Source organism: Muntiacus reevesi, chromosome 3, assembly GCF_963930625.1.
Source record: "Muntiacus reevesi chromosome 3, mMunRee1.1, whole genome shotgun sequence".
Classification (NCBI taxonomy): Eukaryota; Metazoa; Chordata; class Mammalia; order Artiodactyla; family Cervidae; genus Muntiacus; species Muntiacus reevesi.
The window spans coordinates 163,052,258-163,071,407 of NC_089251.1; the positions used below are offsets into that span (position 1 = coordinate 163,052,258).

A 19,150-nucleotide genomic window follows, 5' to 3' on the forward strand; every position below is an offset into this window, starting at 1 on the left:
GGTTAAGACATGTCTGTGTCAACGCTTTTGGCGGTATAAATGCTCGTTTCTTCTGGTGTGGACAATGACATCAGATAAAATGTTTATTTAGACCTCTACAAAACTCGGCAAACTTTCTAGGATAAAATTCTGAAGAACAGTTTTGGCATTTTCTGTAGTTCCAGCCTGCTGATTCATCCGCTTCAGGCTCACTGGGAAGGGACAATCCCTCCTTCTCAACAACTGTAAGACAGCCCGGAGAGCCAGCGGCCCACACAGCCAGGCCCACAGGAGGTGCATTCCTGCTGGCTCTGCCTGCTGCATCAACCCGTCCAGACAGACAGGAAGAGACGTTACGAAGCTCCTGATCACGAAAGAGGGAGCAGCAGTTTTAACGAGGGACACCGAGGTGAAGAATCAGAAAAGCTGACACTGATTTAATAATGTAGGACGCGGGAGAGAAGGGCAAAAATACTCTAATGCAAAATCTCACTAAACTCCTCTGGGGGAAAAAAAATAAAATAAACCAACCAAGGTTTCTTAAACAAAATCCATGAATGCAGTGAAAACAGAAGGAATGATGTTAAAATCTAAATATACAAATTATAAATAATTTAGAAATTAACCGCAGAAATGATCAGTACAACCTAGGGCAAAAGAAAAAGGAATAGAAAGTTTGAGTGACAAATAAGAGACCTAGAGGGCAGATCTAGAAGCTCTAACATAAGAATAAGAGGAGTTCCAGAAAGAACAAAAGGAAGAGCTGGAGGAGAGGTTTCTGCAGAGTCAAGCTATCCTTGATCTGTGAAGAAAAAGGAAAACACCCTCTGAATAGCGAAGAACTCAAGTACAACTCATTTACCTCCTCTAAAAAACTACCCGAGGAAGAACAGGAGAGTTGAGTCAAATCAAAATTTGTAAGAATAGATGCCCAAGGAAATGAGAAGCGGGGAATCTAAAAGAAAAGAAGGTATAGAGGCAGATACAACTCCACGAAGGTAACCTGGGTATAAGGACTCCAATTCATGTATGAGCAAGGAATATTGGAAACTGAAAAAAAATTTAAAAGCATGCTATAAGGAAAAACTTGGATCTTAAATTTTCAATTGTAATAAAACACAGGGAGGGGAAAGGGCAGTGAGGTCCAAGGACAGCCTGAACTCTCCTATTTCTCTCTGTCCCTAAAGTTCTGAAAACAAACAGCATGTTTAAAAATGAACAACAGAAACGGATCATGCTGGATTCCAACACACGGTTATCGTAAGCTGAGAGACAAGGGGCAGAGTAACCCTACAGGCAATGACAGGATGCCAGAGACAAGCCCAGCAAACAGAGGAGAGGAGGCCCGACTCCCAAACGACGGGCGTGTGCAAAGCGGGAACCAGCACGCCACGTGCTGCCACGGGGGGACAGGGCCGGTGCCGACAGACCTCCCGGGATTTCAAGGAAAACAAAACTCCAGATTTTCATGTGGAATTTTCTTTCTTTTTTTTTTTTTTTCAAACACTGGTCACTAAGTCAAAAAATATTTAAAAGGACTTCCCTGGTGGTCCAGGGGTTAAGGATCTGCCTTGCAATCCAAGGGATGCAGGCCCGATTCCTGGTTGGGCAACCACGCCTGAGCGCTGCACCCTCGGGCCAGTGCGCTCCGGAGCCTGCAGGCCGCAGCCAGGGGGCCCGTGCACCACAAGGAAAGGTCCCGCAGGAACAGCGAGGATTCCACGTGCAGCAACTAAGACCCGAACCCGCCAGATAAACACACGTTAGGAAAACACTTAGGGCACTGCGTGGGACCAAACATACCTTGGGGAGGCAGTACACGGCAACGGTGAGGAGCAGGGAGTTCTGGTTTCACACCTGGACTCTACCGCTTACGGGCCTTGCGACCTTGACCAAGTTACCTGACCAACCCCCCTCCACAAAACGAGTATTCGAGACCAGCTACTAGTCTAGTCACCGTCATCACAGGTTCAGTTCTCCACCGCAAGCTGATGAGTTCTGTTCTTTCATCTTTTTCATTTTACATCGAGTTTGATTCAGCTGGCTCACGGCAGTCAAAAATAATACATCACAACTTCCTATTCTGTCTCAGGTAAGTGTGCTTCCTTTAAGAAAACAAAACAGAACAAAACCTATACGCAAATAAGCAAGCATGAGCTTATTATCTTTCCAGTTATTCAATTAAAAATTTCATGTACACAGGTGGGAATTGGTGCAGCTGCCATGGAAAACAGTATAGAGGCTTCTCAAAAAACTAAAAACAGAACCACCATATAACCCAGAAATTCCACTCCTGGGTATACATCCAGAAACAAAAACACTGATTTGAAAAGATGTTTCTTTCTTGTTGTTTAGTCACTAAGTCGTGTTTGACTCTTGTGTTACCCCATGGACCGTAGCCCGCCAGGTTCCTCTGCTCATGGGATTTCTCAAGCAAGAATCCTGGAGTGGGTTGCCACTTCCTTCTCCAGGGGATCTTCCTGACTCAGGGATCTCACCCGCATCTCCTATATTGGCAAGTGGATTCTTTACTGCTAAGCTACCGGGGAAGCAATTTGAAAAGACACATACGCTCCAAGGTTCACAGCAGCATTATTTTCAATTGCCGAGACACAGAAGCAACCTAAGTGTCCATCAGCAGGTGAATGGATAAAGATGTGCTACATATATGCAGCAGAATATTGTCGCTGTTGTTCAGCCACTAAGTCGTGTCTGACTCTGCGACCCCATGGCCTGCAGCCCGCCAGGCTCCCCTATCCTCCCAGAAGAGCATCCAGCCATGAGAAGAGAGTGAACTTTTCCCATTTGCAGCAAGATGGATAGATGGGAAAGGTATTATTCTAACTGAAACAGTCAGACAGAGAGAGACACATACTGTATGATGTCACTTATAAGAATCTAAAACATACAAGAAATGAATACAACAAAAAAAGCAGCAGACTGACAGATACAGAAAACAACCTATAGTGGGGAGAATGAAGCGGGAGGGGCAACGTGGGGGACGGGGACGGAGAGATATAAACCACTACGTATAAAATAAACAAGCCACAAGGCTGTATTGTACAACACAGGGAATACAGACAGTATTTTACAACTATAAATGAAGTATAACCTTTAAACACTGTAAACCACTATATTGTATATGTGCAACAAATAATATATACATCAGCTATTCTTCAATAAAAAATAATGTCCTCTACATACTGTATAAAAATAAAGAATAAGTCAGAAAAATAAGAATAAAAAACTTTTTTTCAAAGCACATATATTCCAATAAAAATTAATTTATAAAATAAGTTAGGGCAACTTTTCTTCAAAAGCTCATATAACTCTGCTAACAAAGTCAGACATGAGGTGATTACAACAAATAAAAAATGAGCTATGACAAGAGTTTTATTGAACACTGACCTTGAAGACGGGTTAGGGGGTACTGTGGTCTACTCAGGGTGTTTCCAAGGGGCTGACTCTCAGCTGCACTGGTGCTGGTCTGGATTCATATAAAGTTCACTCGAGGTTAAGAATGTCAGTGTGTATGTCCTTCCATGAGAGAGGGTGACCTGCCCTGTAGCCCAGAAGGGCAAAGGCAAGTGTTTTCAAAAGCTCCCGAGGTAATGCTGATGTGCAGCCAGGTTTGGAAACCATCACACAGTTTAAAGTCCGGTGTCCCCAAATCCTGGGTGTGAAGCCCTCCCACAATCTACAGCTTCTGTGCTTTGGGGCAACTTCCCTGCAAAATAGCAATGCCACTTCATTTGGTGGTTGTATCTAGTACATGGTAAGACTCAATAAATGATAATAGCTTTTATATATATATATATATCCTAGTTTCTAGTTAGAGTTGGACTTCCCTGCTGGCTCAGACAGTAAAGAATCGCCTGCAATGCAGGAGACCCAGCTTCGATCCTTAAGTCGGGAAGACCCCCTGGAGGAGGAAATGGCAACCCACTCCCGTATTCTTGTCTGCAGAATCCCATGGACAGAGGAACCTGGCGGATTACAGACCATGTGGTTGCAGAGAGCTGAACAGGACTGAGTGACTAACAGTCCCCTAGTTTCTACATCCTTCTGCCCACTCTGAATATAAAAGAAAACCTCTTCACGGTTTCTTGTGCTTATGGGGGGAAAAAGAGCATAATTATAGCCAGATCCAAAGACAAACAATATTTCATTGGTCACTAAGTTTATAATAATTACATGATACATTCCTAATACAAAAAAATAATAAATTAACCAAAAATATTCCTGGAATTTGGAATAAGATGCATGGTAATACATAGTCAAAGTCAGCTAATTTTTTGGTACATTTTAATACAGTTTTTCATTTTATCCTTCTTAAGTTTCATAAGGTAGAGCAAAAACAGAGGAGCATAAAATAACTGTATCACCATCTAGAGCTCGGACATTTTATAGGTGTTCAACAAATTAAATGCACAGAACCCAGAGAGTTATATAACACAAAGAATGAACTTCATAGTATGCAACTTAAAAACATCAGCTAGGACACCAGGGGACCCCAGGACAGACTGAGATAACTGAATCTAACTATATGACAAATGCATGCTGTAACCGCACTAGAGAACGTGACGGAAAAGGTGCTCACCCAGCTGTGGAAAACTACGCTCCACCTACACGCTCTGAGGCTAAAGACAAAGAGGACTGGGCTTACAGCTAGACACTGTACTCTAGCTGGTAATTCAGTCCTCAGAGGGGTCCCAGTTAGCAATTCTGAGACTACTTTACGTGTCTACTAGGGTCGCACAAATACAGTAAATCCCCCGAGGTCACGGGAGTCAGGTATCTCACGGTAAGAAAAGTTAAGTTACAACAAGGCTCGGACACAAGCCGTGGAGCTGGATTAGCACCCGAGACATCAGTATGAGCTCATGTTCACTTTTAACAGAGAGACAGGCAGAAAGACACATGTGGAAGTAGCTACAGACCTGTGTGCATACACGGATTAGAAGACAGACCTGTATTTTCTAACTCTATCACTGAGAGCGCCTAGAAGCAATGATACCCCAAAAGTAATGAACACATCCGGGGCCCAGGGCTCCATTCCTAAATCCCATTCTCCAATAAAACAAACAAGAAGACCTCTTTAGAGAAGAGGCTGATTTCAGGACTGGAACAGGGAAAATACAAGATGATGCCAAAAAGCAAGAAACTGCTCAAAAAACAAAACCATACACAACAAAAAGGAGGACAGCATACGACAAGGACAGAAGCCGCCCGAAGGAGCTCCAATGGCCAAAGCAGGAACAGCCTGCGCAAGAAAACAAGCAACACCACCACTGAACTACAACCCAAAGTAGAAAATAAAGATTCATGAGTCCACACGGAGATAAATAAATAATTGAAAAAAAAAAAGGGACAGAAGAGGCAAACCTTCTTTACAGAAGAAGTCCAAGTACACATGCCCACACTCCCCACTCCTGGAGGCGGAGCTTAATTCCCGTCCTCGTCAGTGTGGGCTGCACTTGGTGACTTCCTTCCAAAGAGCAGAGCAGGGACAGTGAAAACTGACCACTTGTGGAAGAGCCGTGCAGACACCACGTGAGCCACGTGGTCATGGTGGACACCAGCATGAAGGCACGTCAACTCTGTGATGCTCACGCAGAAGCCCATCGCACACAGAAGCGCATCCGGGCTGATCACGAGAAAACATCAGACAGACCCAAATTCCAGAGCGCTCTACAAGCCGTCCAGGTCACGAAAAATAAAGAACGTTGAGAAACTGCCACAGAGCAGAAGAGACTAAGAAGACACGTCAACTAAATGCAGTGGGGTGGCCTTGACTGGATCCTGGAACAGACAAGGGACATTAGCAGAAGAACAAAAACACAAGTAATGTCTGTAATGTAGTTAACAGTATTTTGCACCAATGTTAGTATATTGATTTTGACAAAAGTACCAGAGCTGAGGACGATGTCAATGTCAGAGGAAACTGGATGAAGAGCATATGAAAACTGTGTACTATCTTTATAAGTTCCCTAAAAATCTAAAAGTATTCATGATTACAAGTGTACTTAAAAAAAAAAAATGCAATTGCGTGAACGCAGTTTTGAAATGAAGATCAATCTTTTATATATGGTCACACAGTTTCTTGTTTTAATCTTTAAGCTAAAACTGAAATACAAATAACGTAACAAAACCTATAGCTAGAGTACTGTAGGGAAGGCTACCTAGGAACTACTGGTCTGAGATGATTCCTACTAATTTTTAAGGAAAGATGGGAAGGATACTCTACAAGCAGTACTGATGGAGAAGGAGCAGAAATCGGAGGCTAAAAAACCTCTATCATAAAAGGACAGCAGCACACACTGCTATGAAATGGCTATCGGCACATTTACTCCTAAGACCTGAGATCAGCTACACCTAGAGGAACTTACACTACAGCAAAGTGGGGGAATTAAGTAGGATCGAGATCCTGGGATGGTCCAAATATCAAGAAAAAAAGGAAAACCAGGAAATAAATGAGTAAGCGTGAGAAACAACTAGGCTCCCTTATAGGTCCAGAAACAAAGGGGGTGGGGGGATGTTTTCCCTCACTTTTGACTCTGACATTATGCTGTCTTTGCTGCCAGGAATAAAATTTTAGCCAGCCTTGTTAGTTCTGTTACTTAGATCTTCCTAAGTTTTATTTGAAGTTCTGAAACTCATTTACAACAGTTTCTCTGGATAATTATTTTCGAGACCAAAACAACTGTCTTAAAAACTGAACTAGCTGAGAAATGAATTCATTTGTTAAGCAGAGACTGCATATGTAATGAGAAACGCGCCCTGAGAAAATGGATTTATGGGACTGGGGAGCTTCCCAGGTGGCTCAGCGATAAAGACTCTGTCTGACAGCGCAGGAGATGCAGGAGACGCGGGTTCAATCCCTGGGTGAGGAAGGTCCCCTGGAGTGGGAAACGGCAACCCACCCCAGCGTTCTTGCCTGGGAAACCTCAGGGCAGAGGGCCTGGCGGGCTACAGTCCCTGGGATGGCGAAACAGACAGGACGGGGCAACTGGGCACTGACAGACACACCAGGGAGCTACGTCACCTGACTTTCAACAGGCCGTCAAGGCTGTTCATGACAGTCGTATCATTACAGCAACTTGCAAGCAGATCTTTTAGTATCACTACTTACATTTTTTAAATTTAAGGATACTGAAGTATAATTTATATTTTCTTTAGGGAAAGCTGTTTTATAAATAAAGCATGTTTACAAGCCAATGAGAATTGAATATTAGATGCTATTTACAAACACAAGTTGCAAGTAACTTAGTCATAAAAAATACAGTCATATATGAGAACAATCAAATATCATAATTCTTCTTTTCTACAAAATCCTTCAACTGTATTCATTGCTATTATCACATAAGCCATAGAACTGTGCAGAAGAAATGCATTGGGCGCAATCTGCAGTACCAGCTGCGCAAGATGTTTCTAACAATTAGGAATGAAAATAAAACTGTCCCCAAACCTAAAAGACTATCCATTGCTTAAAATGTATGCCCTTAAAAATGCACGATTATTTGAAATAGATTAAAAGCTAAAAATACACTTAAAAAGTAAAAATATAGACTTGTCTAGCCCCTACTGGTGTACAGTCAGCTTCAAGAGGGGAAAATGTTATCAAAACTTCTAAAAAAAAATAGTTTATATTTAATTTCTATAGCATTTTACTATTTACACAAATATCTTTTTGAACCTCACAACAAACCTGTGAGGTAGGAAAGTGTTATTATATCCATTTTACAGAGGTGAAGACTTGGGATCAGGAAGATTAAGTCATTTGCCAAGTTGTGAAGTGAGAAGGCACTGCATCAAGAAAAGGAATCCAGTGATTTGATTTTAAATCTGCGGCTCTTTCCCAGACATACTTAGTAAAAAAAAACTAAAACAAGCCCAGAAGGGGAGCGTACATATTCATATATATACATAAATGTACGCTTCCTTTATGGAAATTATGTCCCTGAAATAGGAATAAAAATAAAGTTTTACTTTCCCATTGAGTTAAGTATCATTTTGGAGACTTATCTTTTATCAGTTTGGATAAATCTCCAACACAGAATTTTAGCTCTAGGTTATTTCCTCTTTCATTATTTGACAAACACGACATTTTCTAAACCAAAATTTAAAACAAGAGGTGTTTCTGTACTTCATTTCTCTTGAAAAGCAAATAATCCCAAATAATTCTAATAAACATCCTTAATTCATACACTCTGAACTTGTATGTATCTCTTTCCTATAATAAGGATAACCTTTTCATTCAGTTAAATCTCAACTGGTCAAACCAAAGGCATACAATTTTGATAGGAATTCAAAACTATGAGCTACCTACTACTGTCTTTTCTCAATAAGTGTTCTAACAGAAAATGCACTCATTTGCAATCTTTTTCTTGTTCCAATGCATCTAAATGATGCAAAGCTCTGCAGGAAGCAGCAGGGATTCACTGCCACAGAGGTCCCAGGGCAGGGAGGAAGACAGTCGGCAGGAGGGAACGCAAGACAGTTTTAAGAAGCCCCAACACGCCGCCCTGAGCCCCCCACCAATGAACTCTTCTCTCCTATGAGAGCTAATGAATCAAAAGTGAGTAATAACACCAGGACTTTTTCACTGCAATCGCTTCAAAAGTAGTGCTTCATGAAAAAAATTTAATCGGGCTTCCCTGGCTCAGTGGCGAGGAAACCGCTTGCCAAGGCAGAGACACGGGTTTGCTCCTCGGTCTGGGAAGACGGCGCAGGCCGCGGGGCAGCTAAGCCCGTGTCCCACACTTGCTGGGCCTGTGCTCCAGAACCTGGGAGCAGCAACTGCTGAGCCAGCGTGCTGCAGCTGCCGCAGCCCGTGGGCCCAGAGCCTGCGCTCTGCAACGGAGGAGAAACCTGCTCACTGCAGCGAGAGTGGACCTTACTCGCCGTGGCCAGAGAAAAGCCCACAGAGCCAAAAAAAAAACACAAACAAATTAATCAACCCCATCCCTAACCCATAGGCATCCTCGCTGGAACTGAACTCCAGCCAAAAACCCAAAGCTGCTCACTAGCTGAAGCCTATGCCAAATCTTTATTATGGATCTAGTTTTGCTCTACTGACTTTGAAACTTCTACCATAATAAATTATTATTATAAAACAGTTATTTATGGACTAAAAGGGAAAGACATCATTTGCCCTAATAAAAAGATATACATAAAAAGTCATTCACAGAGTCAAAATACTGCTCAAAGAAAATTCATTTTTTATATTTCTAATCAAAATAATCCCTGGAGAAGGACATGGCAACCCACTCCAGTATTCTTGCCTGAGAAATCCCATGGACAGAGGAGCCTGACAGACTACAGTCTGTGGGGTGGCAAAGAGTCGGACAGGACTGAGCGACTTCACTTAATCAAAATAATACTCAAAGTAAACTAACCTCTTACAGCTACAAAGTATTGATTCATTCTGCAAACATCTTGCTATATTATGTGACTGCCTGAGTCCTTCTCCTAAGGGCTCATGATCTGGCCATCAGGTTAAAACTTAAAATTCTGCAAATTGGAGTTCTCTTCTGATACTTCCCATCTTAACGAATAAAGAATATATTCTGTTTTATCATCTCTGACTCCAAAGCAAGCCAGATGGTGTAATTAAGCTTTTTTAAAAAGTAGATGTATACACACACACACACACACACATGTATATAGCTATTAAAATTTAGAATCACAGTCTAACTGCGGTAATTAGGGATCTCAAAAGAGCTGGGTGCTTTCGCTTTTAGCCAGACGAACATGCAACGGAAGAATTGCTTATACTCTTTCATTCTCAAGAGCAATATTCAATAATATACCCCTGGCTAGTTTTGCCACTCTTTAATGGTAAAGAATTTCTGAGATATCAAGATAATAAAACCAAATCTGTACCATTTTCAAGCCACTTCCTCTAGTAGACATTTTCCTCTCACAAAAATCTTCACATGCCAAAACATGTATTTGATAATACTTTCATTAAACTTCCACCATCTATTCTCAAGCTTACCCAACAGCGTAGACTGTTTCCCTATGACCATTCTTAGCCTTCTCTGTAATTCATCTCTCTTTAAAATCCAGTAATCAAAACGGGACATGCCACTCAAAAGGAAGTAAAGCTATTGCAAAGAATAGAGAAAGGACTACATCCGTGACCTTGGATGCCATACTCATTTAAAAATATTTCAGCACCACGCTGACTTCTTTACTGACTCATGTTCGGCCTGTGGTCACCCATGATTGTGGCTTTCTTGCCTCTTTATTTATACCTAGCCTGTCCTTCTCCATCCTATATTTAAATTGTTGGATTTGTTTTTTTTCCCCTCCACACACTTAATTTCACCCAGTCTCACAGTTTTCATAGATCCATTTTCCCATTTATCACAACACTTCATAGAAATGTTTACATCTGCAATTTATAACAACTACCGTTTTATGCCTTAAAAATATCAAGACTGTGAGCACAATATTGTAAATCCACCATACTTCAATTAACCAAAAAAAAAAACAAAATCCAGACAAGAAAGTACATATATAACACAACATACACTGCACTTTACAAGTAACAGCGGAACGAAAGCCAAGCTCATCGCCTGCTGGAAACCTACCTCCACTGGACCGTCGCTCTTTACCAGCGCTATACGTGCCCGCTGCAGGGAACCATCCATCAGCTTGTGAAGCCTTAAAATCAACTTCCTTAACCCCATTTGCTTCAGTGCTTTGTCTACAAAGGGTCTATAAATAGAAGTCAGACAGTGTCTACTAACGCCTGCCTCCGTGCTGCAGTCTGGGGCTCCCCAGCCGACAGACTCGTCCTCGGACTCCAGCCTCTCGAGCTTCTTCGGGACGCGGTCCGGGGGCGGTTGGATGTGGGGACTGCAGTCGGCGGGCGGCCGGGCCTGCGATGCCTGCGGGCCGCAGCTCGGCTCATCCTCGCTCTCCTCTGTGCTGCTGGCCAGCTCCTTCAGTTCTTCTGCGTCCTCGGCCTCATCCTCGGGCTCGTTGCCTCTGGACGATCTCGGGGAGGGGATTTCAAACACCGGCCAGCCAATGTCTGATAAATTCTTGATGCCCAAAACGGTGCCCATAATCCGTAACTTCTGGTTTAAGTCTTTCGTGATGTTCAACCACAAACAGAGCGCCTGCACCCTGTCCTGGAAGTCCTTGGCAGCATACTTCTCGTAATCCTTCTGAAGAGCCTGCAGTGACGGGTAAAGTGCCTCTATGTACTCCAGCAGCTCCATGATCCGCTTGACCTGCTCGAAGGACACCCGCTGGCGTCGGAGGTGCTCGTGATAGGTTGAGTAACCCGCAGGCTGCGTCCCGCGAGGGGCTCCCAACTGCCCTTCCACCGAAGTACCGTTAAGACTAGCTCCGTGCCTAAGGAAGGCGAAGCTCCCGTAGTTCACTTTGAAGGTGAGGATCTCGTTGATGATGTCCGGGATGGCCTGGCGGGCCGTGTATAAAAAGAGGTCCTGGTCGTTAATGGTCCGGCCGGCGTGCCAGGCCTGCAGCTCCAACCAGATCAGTTCGTTGGATCGGTTGAACCAGAACGCGGACGTGCTCTCCTGGCCTCTTTGCTCCCGGTCCTTCTTCTTGGAGACTGAGGTAAGCTTTAGCAGAAGTCGGAGAGTTTCAAAAAATTTTAAGCGATCTGCTGGACAGTCAGTCCTGGAAGTCTGGCGGGCGGTTCTGGCTATGGGCACGGGTACAGACACCGGAAGCTTGGTGTTGCTGCAGCCGAGGCTGAGGTAAGGCTTGTTGAGATCCACATCTGGGATGGGCTTCTTGGGCAGAGCCCCCCCCACGGAGTCCAGCATGAATGAGCACTGCACGTTCTTCTTGTGGTCTCGCTCTGTGGACCTGAGGGCCGCTCGGAGCTTTTTCTCCTGCTTGTAGCTGTATTCCTCCACATTCTCCACAGCTTTTCCAGTGTCTTTGTGTGGAGGTTGGTTGGTTGCATTCATTTTTTCTATTAAAAAAAAGATAAGCAGAACATTAACGTTACTCTAAAAGATCAAGCTGTTCTCAACATTTTCAATAAGACTGATATCCACATGTATTTATATTTGCAGACTGCCACTGGAGAAAATAATCAAACCGTGTGCTGAAAACTAAGACGATACACACACACACACACACACACACACACACACACACACACACACACACACACACACACACACACACACACACAAAACATTTCTCTCTAAGCTTTCAAAAAGGTTTCACCCATTTTTCCTGTTAACATAATACTTGTCATATTCTCTCATATCCTCCACTACTAACCTAAAACCAGCTGTTTACCTGACCTGTCTACTACACACTGCAGTCATCCAGGTCATCAAATCCTCACGAGTTACCACCTTAGACTTGGATGGGAGAAACAGTAGGGCAGACCCAACAGCGCCGGACTTAGAGAACACATCCACTTCCTGCCTTTGCCATGAACCAAAGTATCAACTTAGGTCAAACCAGTTAAGTTTTCTGGGTTACTTTTGTCATTTGTAAAATCAACTAGATTGAAGAAAGAACCCTTAAGGCACCTTAAGATTATTCTCATGAAACACTGAAAAGACATGTAAGCTTAAGCAAAAACGCTTCCCCTCATTTATTCTGTTCCTTGATTTCTTCTCTGCCACAAACAAGTGAACAGTAATATGCTTAATTTAACATTAAGGACGCTGAAGACATATAGCCTAATTTAGTATAATTTGCCTAGTCTATTATCCTGGCACGTAAAAATCATTCAAAATTAATGTAAAGAAAGCAAACATCACACTTTTCCTTCAAAGAACTATGAATAGCTCTACTGAGTTCCCAAGCTTTGAAATGAACACACATCTTCCTTCCTGTTTGGCATTTCTGACCCTCTGAACCGTCTCTATCTCACAGAAACCCCTCCATTCTCTCATTTTCTAGATGCAGCTCTCTTAGGGCTGTCTTCTGCTTCTGAAGTCACCCCTTTCCAAAGTCTGGGACCTCAGCTCACTCCATGAAAAGTGCATGTTTCTCAAAGTCCTCCTCTCTTGGGTCTCTTCTGCCTCACCTGCCTTCTCCCTGGATGACCCTCACACGCCCTTCACACACTGACAACGCCCAAGCCTACAGCACCATCCCCATGTCCCCTCTACCCCCAAGGTATAGTTTGTCTCCTTGAATCGAGGACAGTCATTTTGTATTTTAACTTCTCTGAAATTAGAATATGTTTTATAATTAATGGCAATATAAACAACTTTTAGGAAAATATTCACTAATATATTTCATTTATATTTTTCTTTATATACATATGCACAAGAGTAATAAATAGCTTTTAAAAATTTATATCTAAATATCAGAAAGTGTAAAAGAGTTCTTTAGATAAATAATCAAAAATTCTAAGTGTAAGAATATATTGTGAATCAATTATAAGCACTTTTTCTTAGTATATAACAGCATAGTATGCCTTTAGATTTTATGAAATAGGGTATATTTATATGATTACAGACTAACATACCCAAAATCAATTTGCAGAATAATATAACTTTGTTAATGTTAATTTAACAAAGAAAATTTGTTCAAAACCAATATATCTCCAAATCAATTTAACTTGGTTTTAAAGTAAGAATTTTTCAAACAAGTATTTCTAAAAGCACTTCCAATTTGATTTACTTACATTCAATTTATTTTACGATCCATCAAAAAGGATTTTCTCTGTCCATAAGGATTTGTGTTTTAATAAATATAAAAATTATATTATTTTTATAAATAATAAAACTATTATTACATTTCAAATTAGCAATACTTTTAAACAATGGAAATTTTATCTGTTATTTTAATCTACTTTACTCTATATGTCTTAAAACTTTTTATACAGTCCATTCAAGAAATTTCTTCACTCAGAATGGCTATTGTCAAAAACAACACAAATAACAAATGCTGGCAAGGACGTGGAGAAAAAGGAATCCTCATATACTGTTGGTGGGAATCTAAACTGGTGCAGTCACTGCAGAAGTTTCCTCAAAAAACTTAAATCAGAACTACCACTTGACTTCAGTAATTCCAGAAATCATAAATGTTCTTCTAATCCATAATTTAAATATCCTAAGGGAAACAAAGAGTTAACTGGGAGTTGTTGCTGTTTAATCACTAAGTCCTCTGTCCCTGAGATTCCCCCGGTAAGAATACTGGAGCAGGTTGCCACTTCCTTCTCCAAGGGATCTTCCCAACCCAGGGACTGAACCCGTGGCTCCTGCATTGCAGGCGGATTTACCACTGAGCCACCTGGTAGCTTCGATAATCTAACAACACAGAAGGCTGCATTATGAAATTTAAGCTCAAATCTATGCTAAACTTACCACAGAGCTAACAATCAAAGCATTAAAATATCAAGAGATGAAGCTTCTCAGCCTTGACCTTCATTCTAACAATTAAAAAGACTTAAAAAGGGAAATGCTATAATCCCACTTTTCTGTAAATACAGAATCAAATTTTAGCAAGCCTAGAGACCTAAGTTTTGCAGATTATATACACATCTTGAGAAGCCTATCTTATAGCATACAAATGGTATATTAAACAATTTTTTTGAAATTTTGTACTTAAAAAAAGCAATGAATGATTCAGTATTTGGATCTACAAAGTGTATAAAGGAAAGTAAAGTGGGAAAAGAGGAGGATAAGACAAATAAGCTATATTTTTTTCCAAAATAAAAAGCCAAATTGTTTTTAAAAAAACACAGAAATGGAAACTGATATACCATTAAAATGACATAATTTAAACTGAAAATAGACTCAAGCTCCAGTCTAGCTACCATGCAAAAAAAAATACCAACCTTTGCTTGTTTAGTTTTCTGCCCACACTAAATCCCTCTGCAATGGACAGAAAGTCAGACAGAGTTTCTGGAAAGGAGAATGGATCGAAAGTATACAGAATGCTTTATACAAGTGCTAATTACAGTACTACAGAACTAATTCATAATGACTTAAATAAGACTAATGGATAGCGATCTCCCAAGTGGCTGTAAATTCAGTGGTGTGATTCTGCAATACTGTGAAAACCTTCCAAGTTACTGCTTCCTTTGGCAGAATACCAATAACTCCTGCCAAATCAGAAAAACATGAAAGGAACAAAAAAAAATTGTATAATAAAACCAAACACAAACAAGTGACAAGCAATATGAATCACTGGTTTCAACAGATCTAAGACAATCAACTGAATTCCTTGCAATTCACACCTAGAAATGACTCTTTAGAATATGTATAAGAGGTAAGTTTGATCAAGCCCCTGCAACTTTTTTTTTTTTTTTGCCCCTGCAACTCTTATGTTCTTTCATCCATGTATGTCAAATTCAAAACACCAGCCCTCTGTGATATCTCAAATGAGAAAGATACCTGCTCTTTAACTGAGAGATGATATTTATGGCCATGATATGCTCGACTGTCGATATCAGCAATCTGAAGGGACTTAAGAGATCCCCTAATCTAAGGTTCTCAAACTTTAGTCAACATTAAAGAATCACTCAGATTCCTGCTACAACGCAGATTCCCGGGTCCATTCCCAGGGACTCCGATTCAACCGGGCTAGAACGACACCACCACATTTGGGAAAACACTGCTTTATTCAATCTCCCCATTTCCGAGGTAAGGGCTTCATAGAGATTGTCATCATCTTCACAACAACACGTGATGGAGAGGACCGCATCACACAGATGGTCAGACAGATGGGAACGTCCCGACAGGGATCCCACTGTAACTCATGTCAGCGTCAGAGCTGCTCCCAGGGCAGGACCATGTGACCAAGGAAAGCCTAAGATGCCGAGTGCCATAAAAGACAACTACGGAGGGTTACAGAACTCATCTGTAGAAGAGTTAAGTAAGACCAGGTACTTACCTGGCTGACGGCCTTGAAGAATGGGGTCACCTTAAATAAGGGCAGAACGGAAGGCAAGAGAATATTTTAAGCCAGACAATAAACATGCAAAATGACATGAAGGCAGAGAAGAAGAGAGTGTGGCTATAACAGTGAGCCTCCAAGTATATTGGTAGACTGTAAAATTAAACCAGAACTTTGAAAGTTGGGCTGGATTTGGATTAAAGGGCTGAAATATAGATGCAAATCCACTTTGGTTCACAGCGAACATTTCTCTAACTATATCGACTGAATCTCATTTATAACCATTTTACCAGATCAATTTTATAGTAGTATGTTATTTAAAAAAAACACTTGCTAATCTCACCATGTTAGTAAAGATCACACATGCACAGACACACACACCCTGAGATATTTGCTAATGGTAAGGAGATGAATCCGTGTACACGCATGCACACGTGTGTGTATAGTATGTACAAATTCTGAATCATACACAGATCTCTGTAACCTGGCTTTTACAGTGTTATATTACTGCTGCAAAATGAGCCCGTGATGGTCACAGGGCAGGCTTGCCTTGAAAAGTGCTCTGACCTGGGGTCTTCGTCCTCATCGAGCCCACTTACACTACGGGACCAACTCTACTTACTTCCTTCTGCTATATTGAGAGGTAGTGAACAGTGGGTATGATTCAGGCCTGGGACGGAGTTTCCAGTTACATAAAATCAGTCTGTAACAGTAGTAGTTATTCTGGGTGGACGATCAGAATATTCAAACAATCAAATCCACATCATCAGCGTGTGACAACGGCTGCCTCCTAAAGAAGAGAGCGGCAGTGGCTCCTCTCGCCTGCTTCCAGCACGCAGGGCCCTCAGTCACCTCCGGGTGAACTTCCGTTCCTCCAAGGGCGCTCCTGAGGGCGCTTACATTTATAAGGGAGGGGGGCCGGAGGATGCAAGACAGCGGGACTGACCAGACACTAAGGCCCAAAGTCTCACATGCAGGGAGGAGCGGGTCTCTCGGGACAGCCACGGAACCACAGCTCCGGGCGCAGCCCCGCCCGCTCTGGGTGTTGCTGGCCCTGCGGGGCAAAAGAAGGCAGCAGCCACCATGCTCTGGGGCCTCCCAGGCCTTTCAGATTCCACCTGGACCTTCTGAACTAGTGGAAGGAAGCTAGCTGCCACTTAAGAACTCCAGTTACCTGGGACCGGGGTGCTGTGAAGATGGCCAGGCCAGCCACGTGGCAGGTCACACGGAAAAAGGACAGTGCCAACCAGCTCTCCGTCCAGGTGGCGGGGTCGGAGAAGGAGCCATCCCAGACGTCAGAGACCCAGCAGACTCCACGTGGAGAAGGCGCGGGGGCCCGGCCGGGCTACGACGGCACCTCCAGCCACCTGCGCTGTGCCAGTCAAGGCCCCAGACGCCACCGGGCAGAGAGCTGCAGGCTGCCCGGACAGCTGCCCACAGGGCCGGAGCACAGAATGGGGCTCCTCTGGAGCACCACGCTTTGGCGTGGTCCGCACTCAGCGACAGCCGGCCGGAAACGTGAGGACCACTGGTGATGCTCATGAAAGGGATGAGCGCCACTTTCACGCAGCTCTGGAGTGCAGGGTATGAGTCAGGCAGCCTTTGTCACAGAGAGAAAGAAAGGATGCATCCGTTCCTATTTCCTTGGGAGGCTTTGAAAATAAGTCTGGCCAATCTAATCAACTCTAAAAGGCCCTTGAAAACACTGAGAGACCAACATACTATGATGAATGACAAATGAGTCTGAAACACCCGTCTCCCGAGCTCCGCCTTCGGGTCACAGCCCGAATGCCGCTTGCTCCCGAAGCCTCCCCAAGCCCAGGTCTGCTCAGGCCCTCCTGAGGGCGCCCGCAGCAGCCCCCTGGCTCGCCCACACAGGTGGGGCAGCCTGCTCATCCCGTGCCTGCGACTGGAGACCAGCAAGGGCTCATCATCAGCCAGCACAGCACCCGCCTCGGCAGCCACCCAAGTTCTGAGTCAGAGGCGAGGGGGAGGGAGAAATAAGGGGGAACGGAGCGGGGAAGGGAAGGAGAAGAGGGGCTGGAAGAAAGGAGAGAGAGGTAAAGGCACAAAGAGAGGGAGGGGAGGAGACAAAGACCCGGTGAGACCATGACTGTGACGGCATCGCATACAGGAAGAGAAGGCAAGGGGGCGGCAGGAGCCACAGGAAACGGACGATCCAGACAGAAGCCCAGCTCCGCACCCCGGAAGCTGTGTGACTCGAGACTCGTCCTGAAAGCGGGGGCGCCAGCTAACAAGGAAACACTCAATGCTACAATTCTTCAATTCCACTTTAAAATTTTAAGGCAGGCAGTGAGAAGGAAATCTTCAGCTCCCAATAATAACAATGACAGGCAGTGCTTACTGAACATACCATCTTCACCACACTGGAAGGCATTTCATTTCACAGATGAGACGTGCAGGTTGGGAGCTAAGAGAACCAGGATGGGAATCCACACAATCCGGGAACCCAATCTGTGCTTCCGTCCACCACACTCTGCTGCTGCAAGTTTGCAAAGCAGCCGAGGTCTCGAAGCAAGCAAGGTCTCAAGCGCCGTTCTACTGCTCAACACGAACACCTCATCACCATAACGTAACACAGCCCACCCACCCAACACAGGTGCGTCCATCCTTCTTTGGTTTTCATGACCAAGACAGTTCACCAGATGGCAAACCAACTACTTTCTAACATACGCACGACAGGGACAGTCAAAACTACACACCTTAGAAACTGTGTCATTTCCTCAACCGTAAGCTGAATAGTAACACAGAGAACCTACATCTCGCTGGGTTACTGTGATATTTAAAAGGTAACTCTTTGGAGGAGCCGAGCACAGTGCTGACAACTGCCAGTGATAACTGGGCAGATGCTCCCACAAGTGATTCAGCAGCTGATTAAATGGGTTACTCAGCACCAGTTACTCTATGACACAGAAAGTTCACAACATGGAAATGAAAATGGAAGCCAGCTATAAAATAATATAGTACAGCAACACAAATATTACTATATGGAAGCAAAGAGGCTGTGTTATAAATGGAGAAACAATGGAAACAGTGACAGACTTTATTTTTTGGGGCTCCAAAATCACTGCAGATGGTGACTGCAGCCATGAAATTAAAAGACACTTGCTCCTTGGAAGGAAAGCTACGACCAACCTAGACAGCATATTAAAAAGCAGAGACACTACTTTGCTGACAAAGGTCCATCTAGTCAAAGCTATGGTTTTTCCAGTAGTCACGTATGGATGTGAGAGCTGGACTATAAAGAAAGCTGAGCGTCGAAGAATTGATGCTTTTGAACTGTGGTGTT

The 19,150-nt window shown here is 43.2% G+C and overlaps 1 protein-coding gene across 5 annotated transcripts in view; it reads right to left on the minus strand.

The window, feature by feature from the left end:
• MAP3K4 (mitogen-activated protein kinase kinase kinase 4) overlaps nucleotides 1–19,150 on the minus strand; it is a 134,610-nt gene that overhangs the window by 45,307 nt on the left and 70,153 nt on the right. For all 5 annotated transcript variants that reach the window (XM_065931032.1, XM_065931035.1, XM_065931034.1 and 2 more), the window contains exon 3: nucleotides 10,578–11,941. In XM_065931032.1, coding sequence (XP_065787104.1) covers nucleotides 10,578–11,941 — 1,364 coding nt within the window. The remainder of the gene's footprint in view (nucleotides 1–10,577; nucleotides 11,942–19,150) is intronic.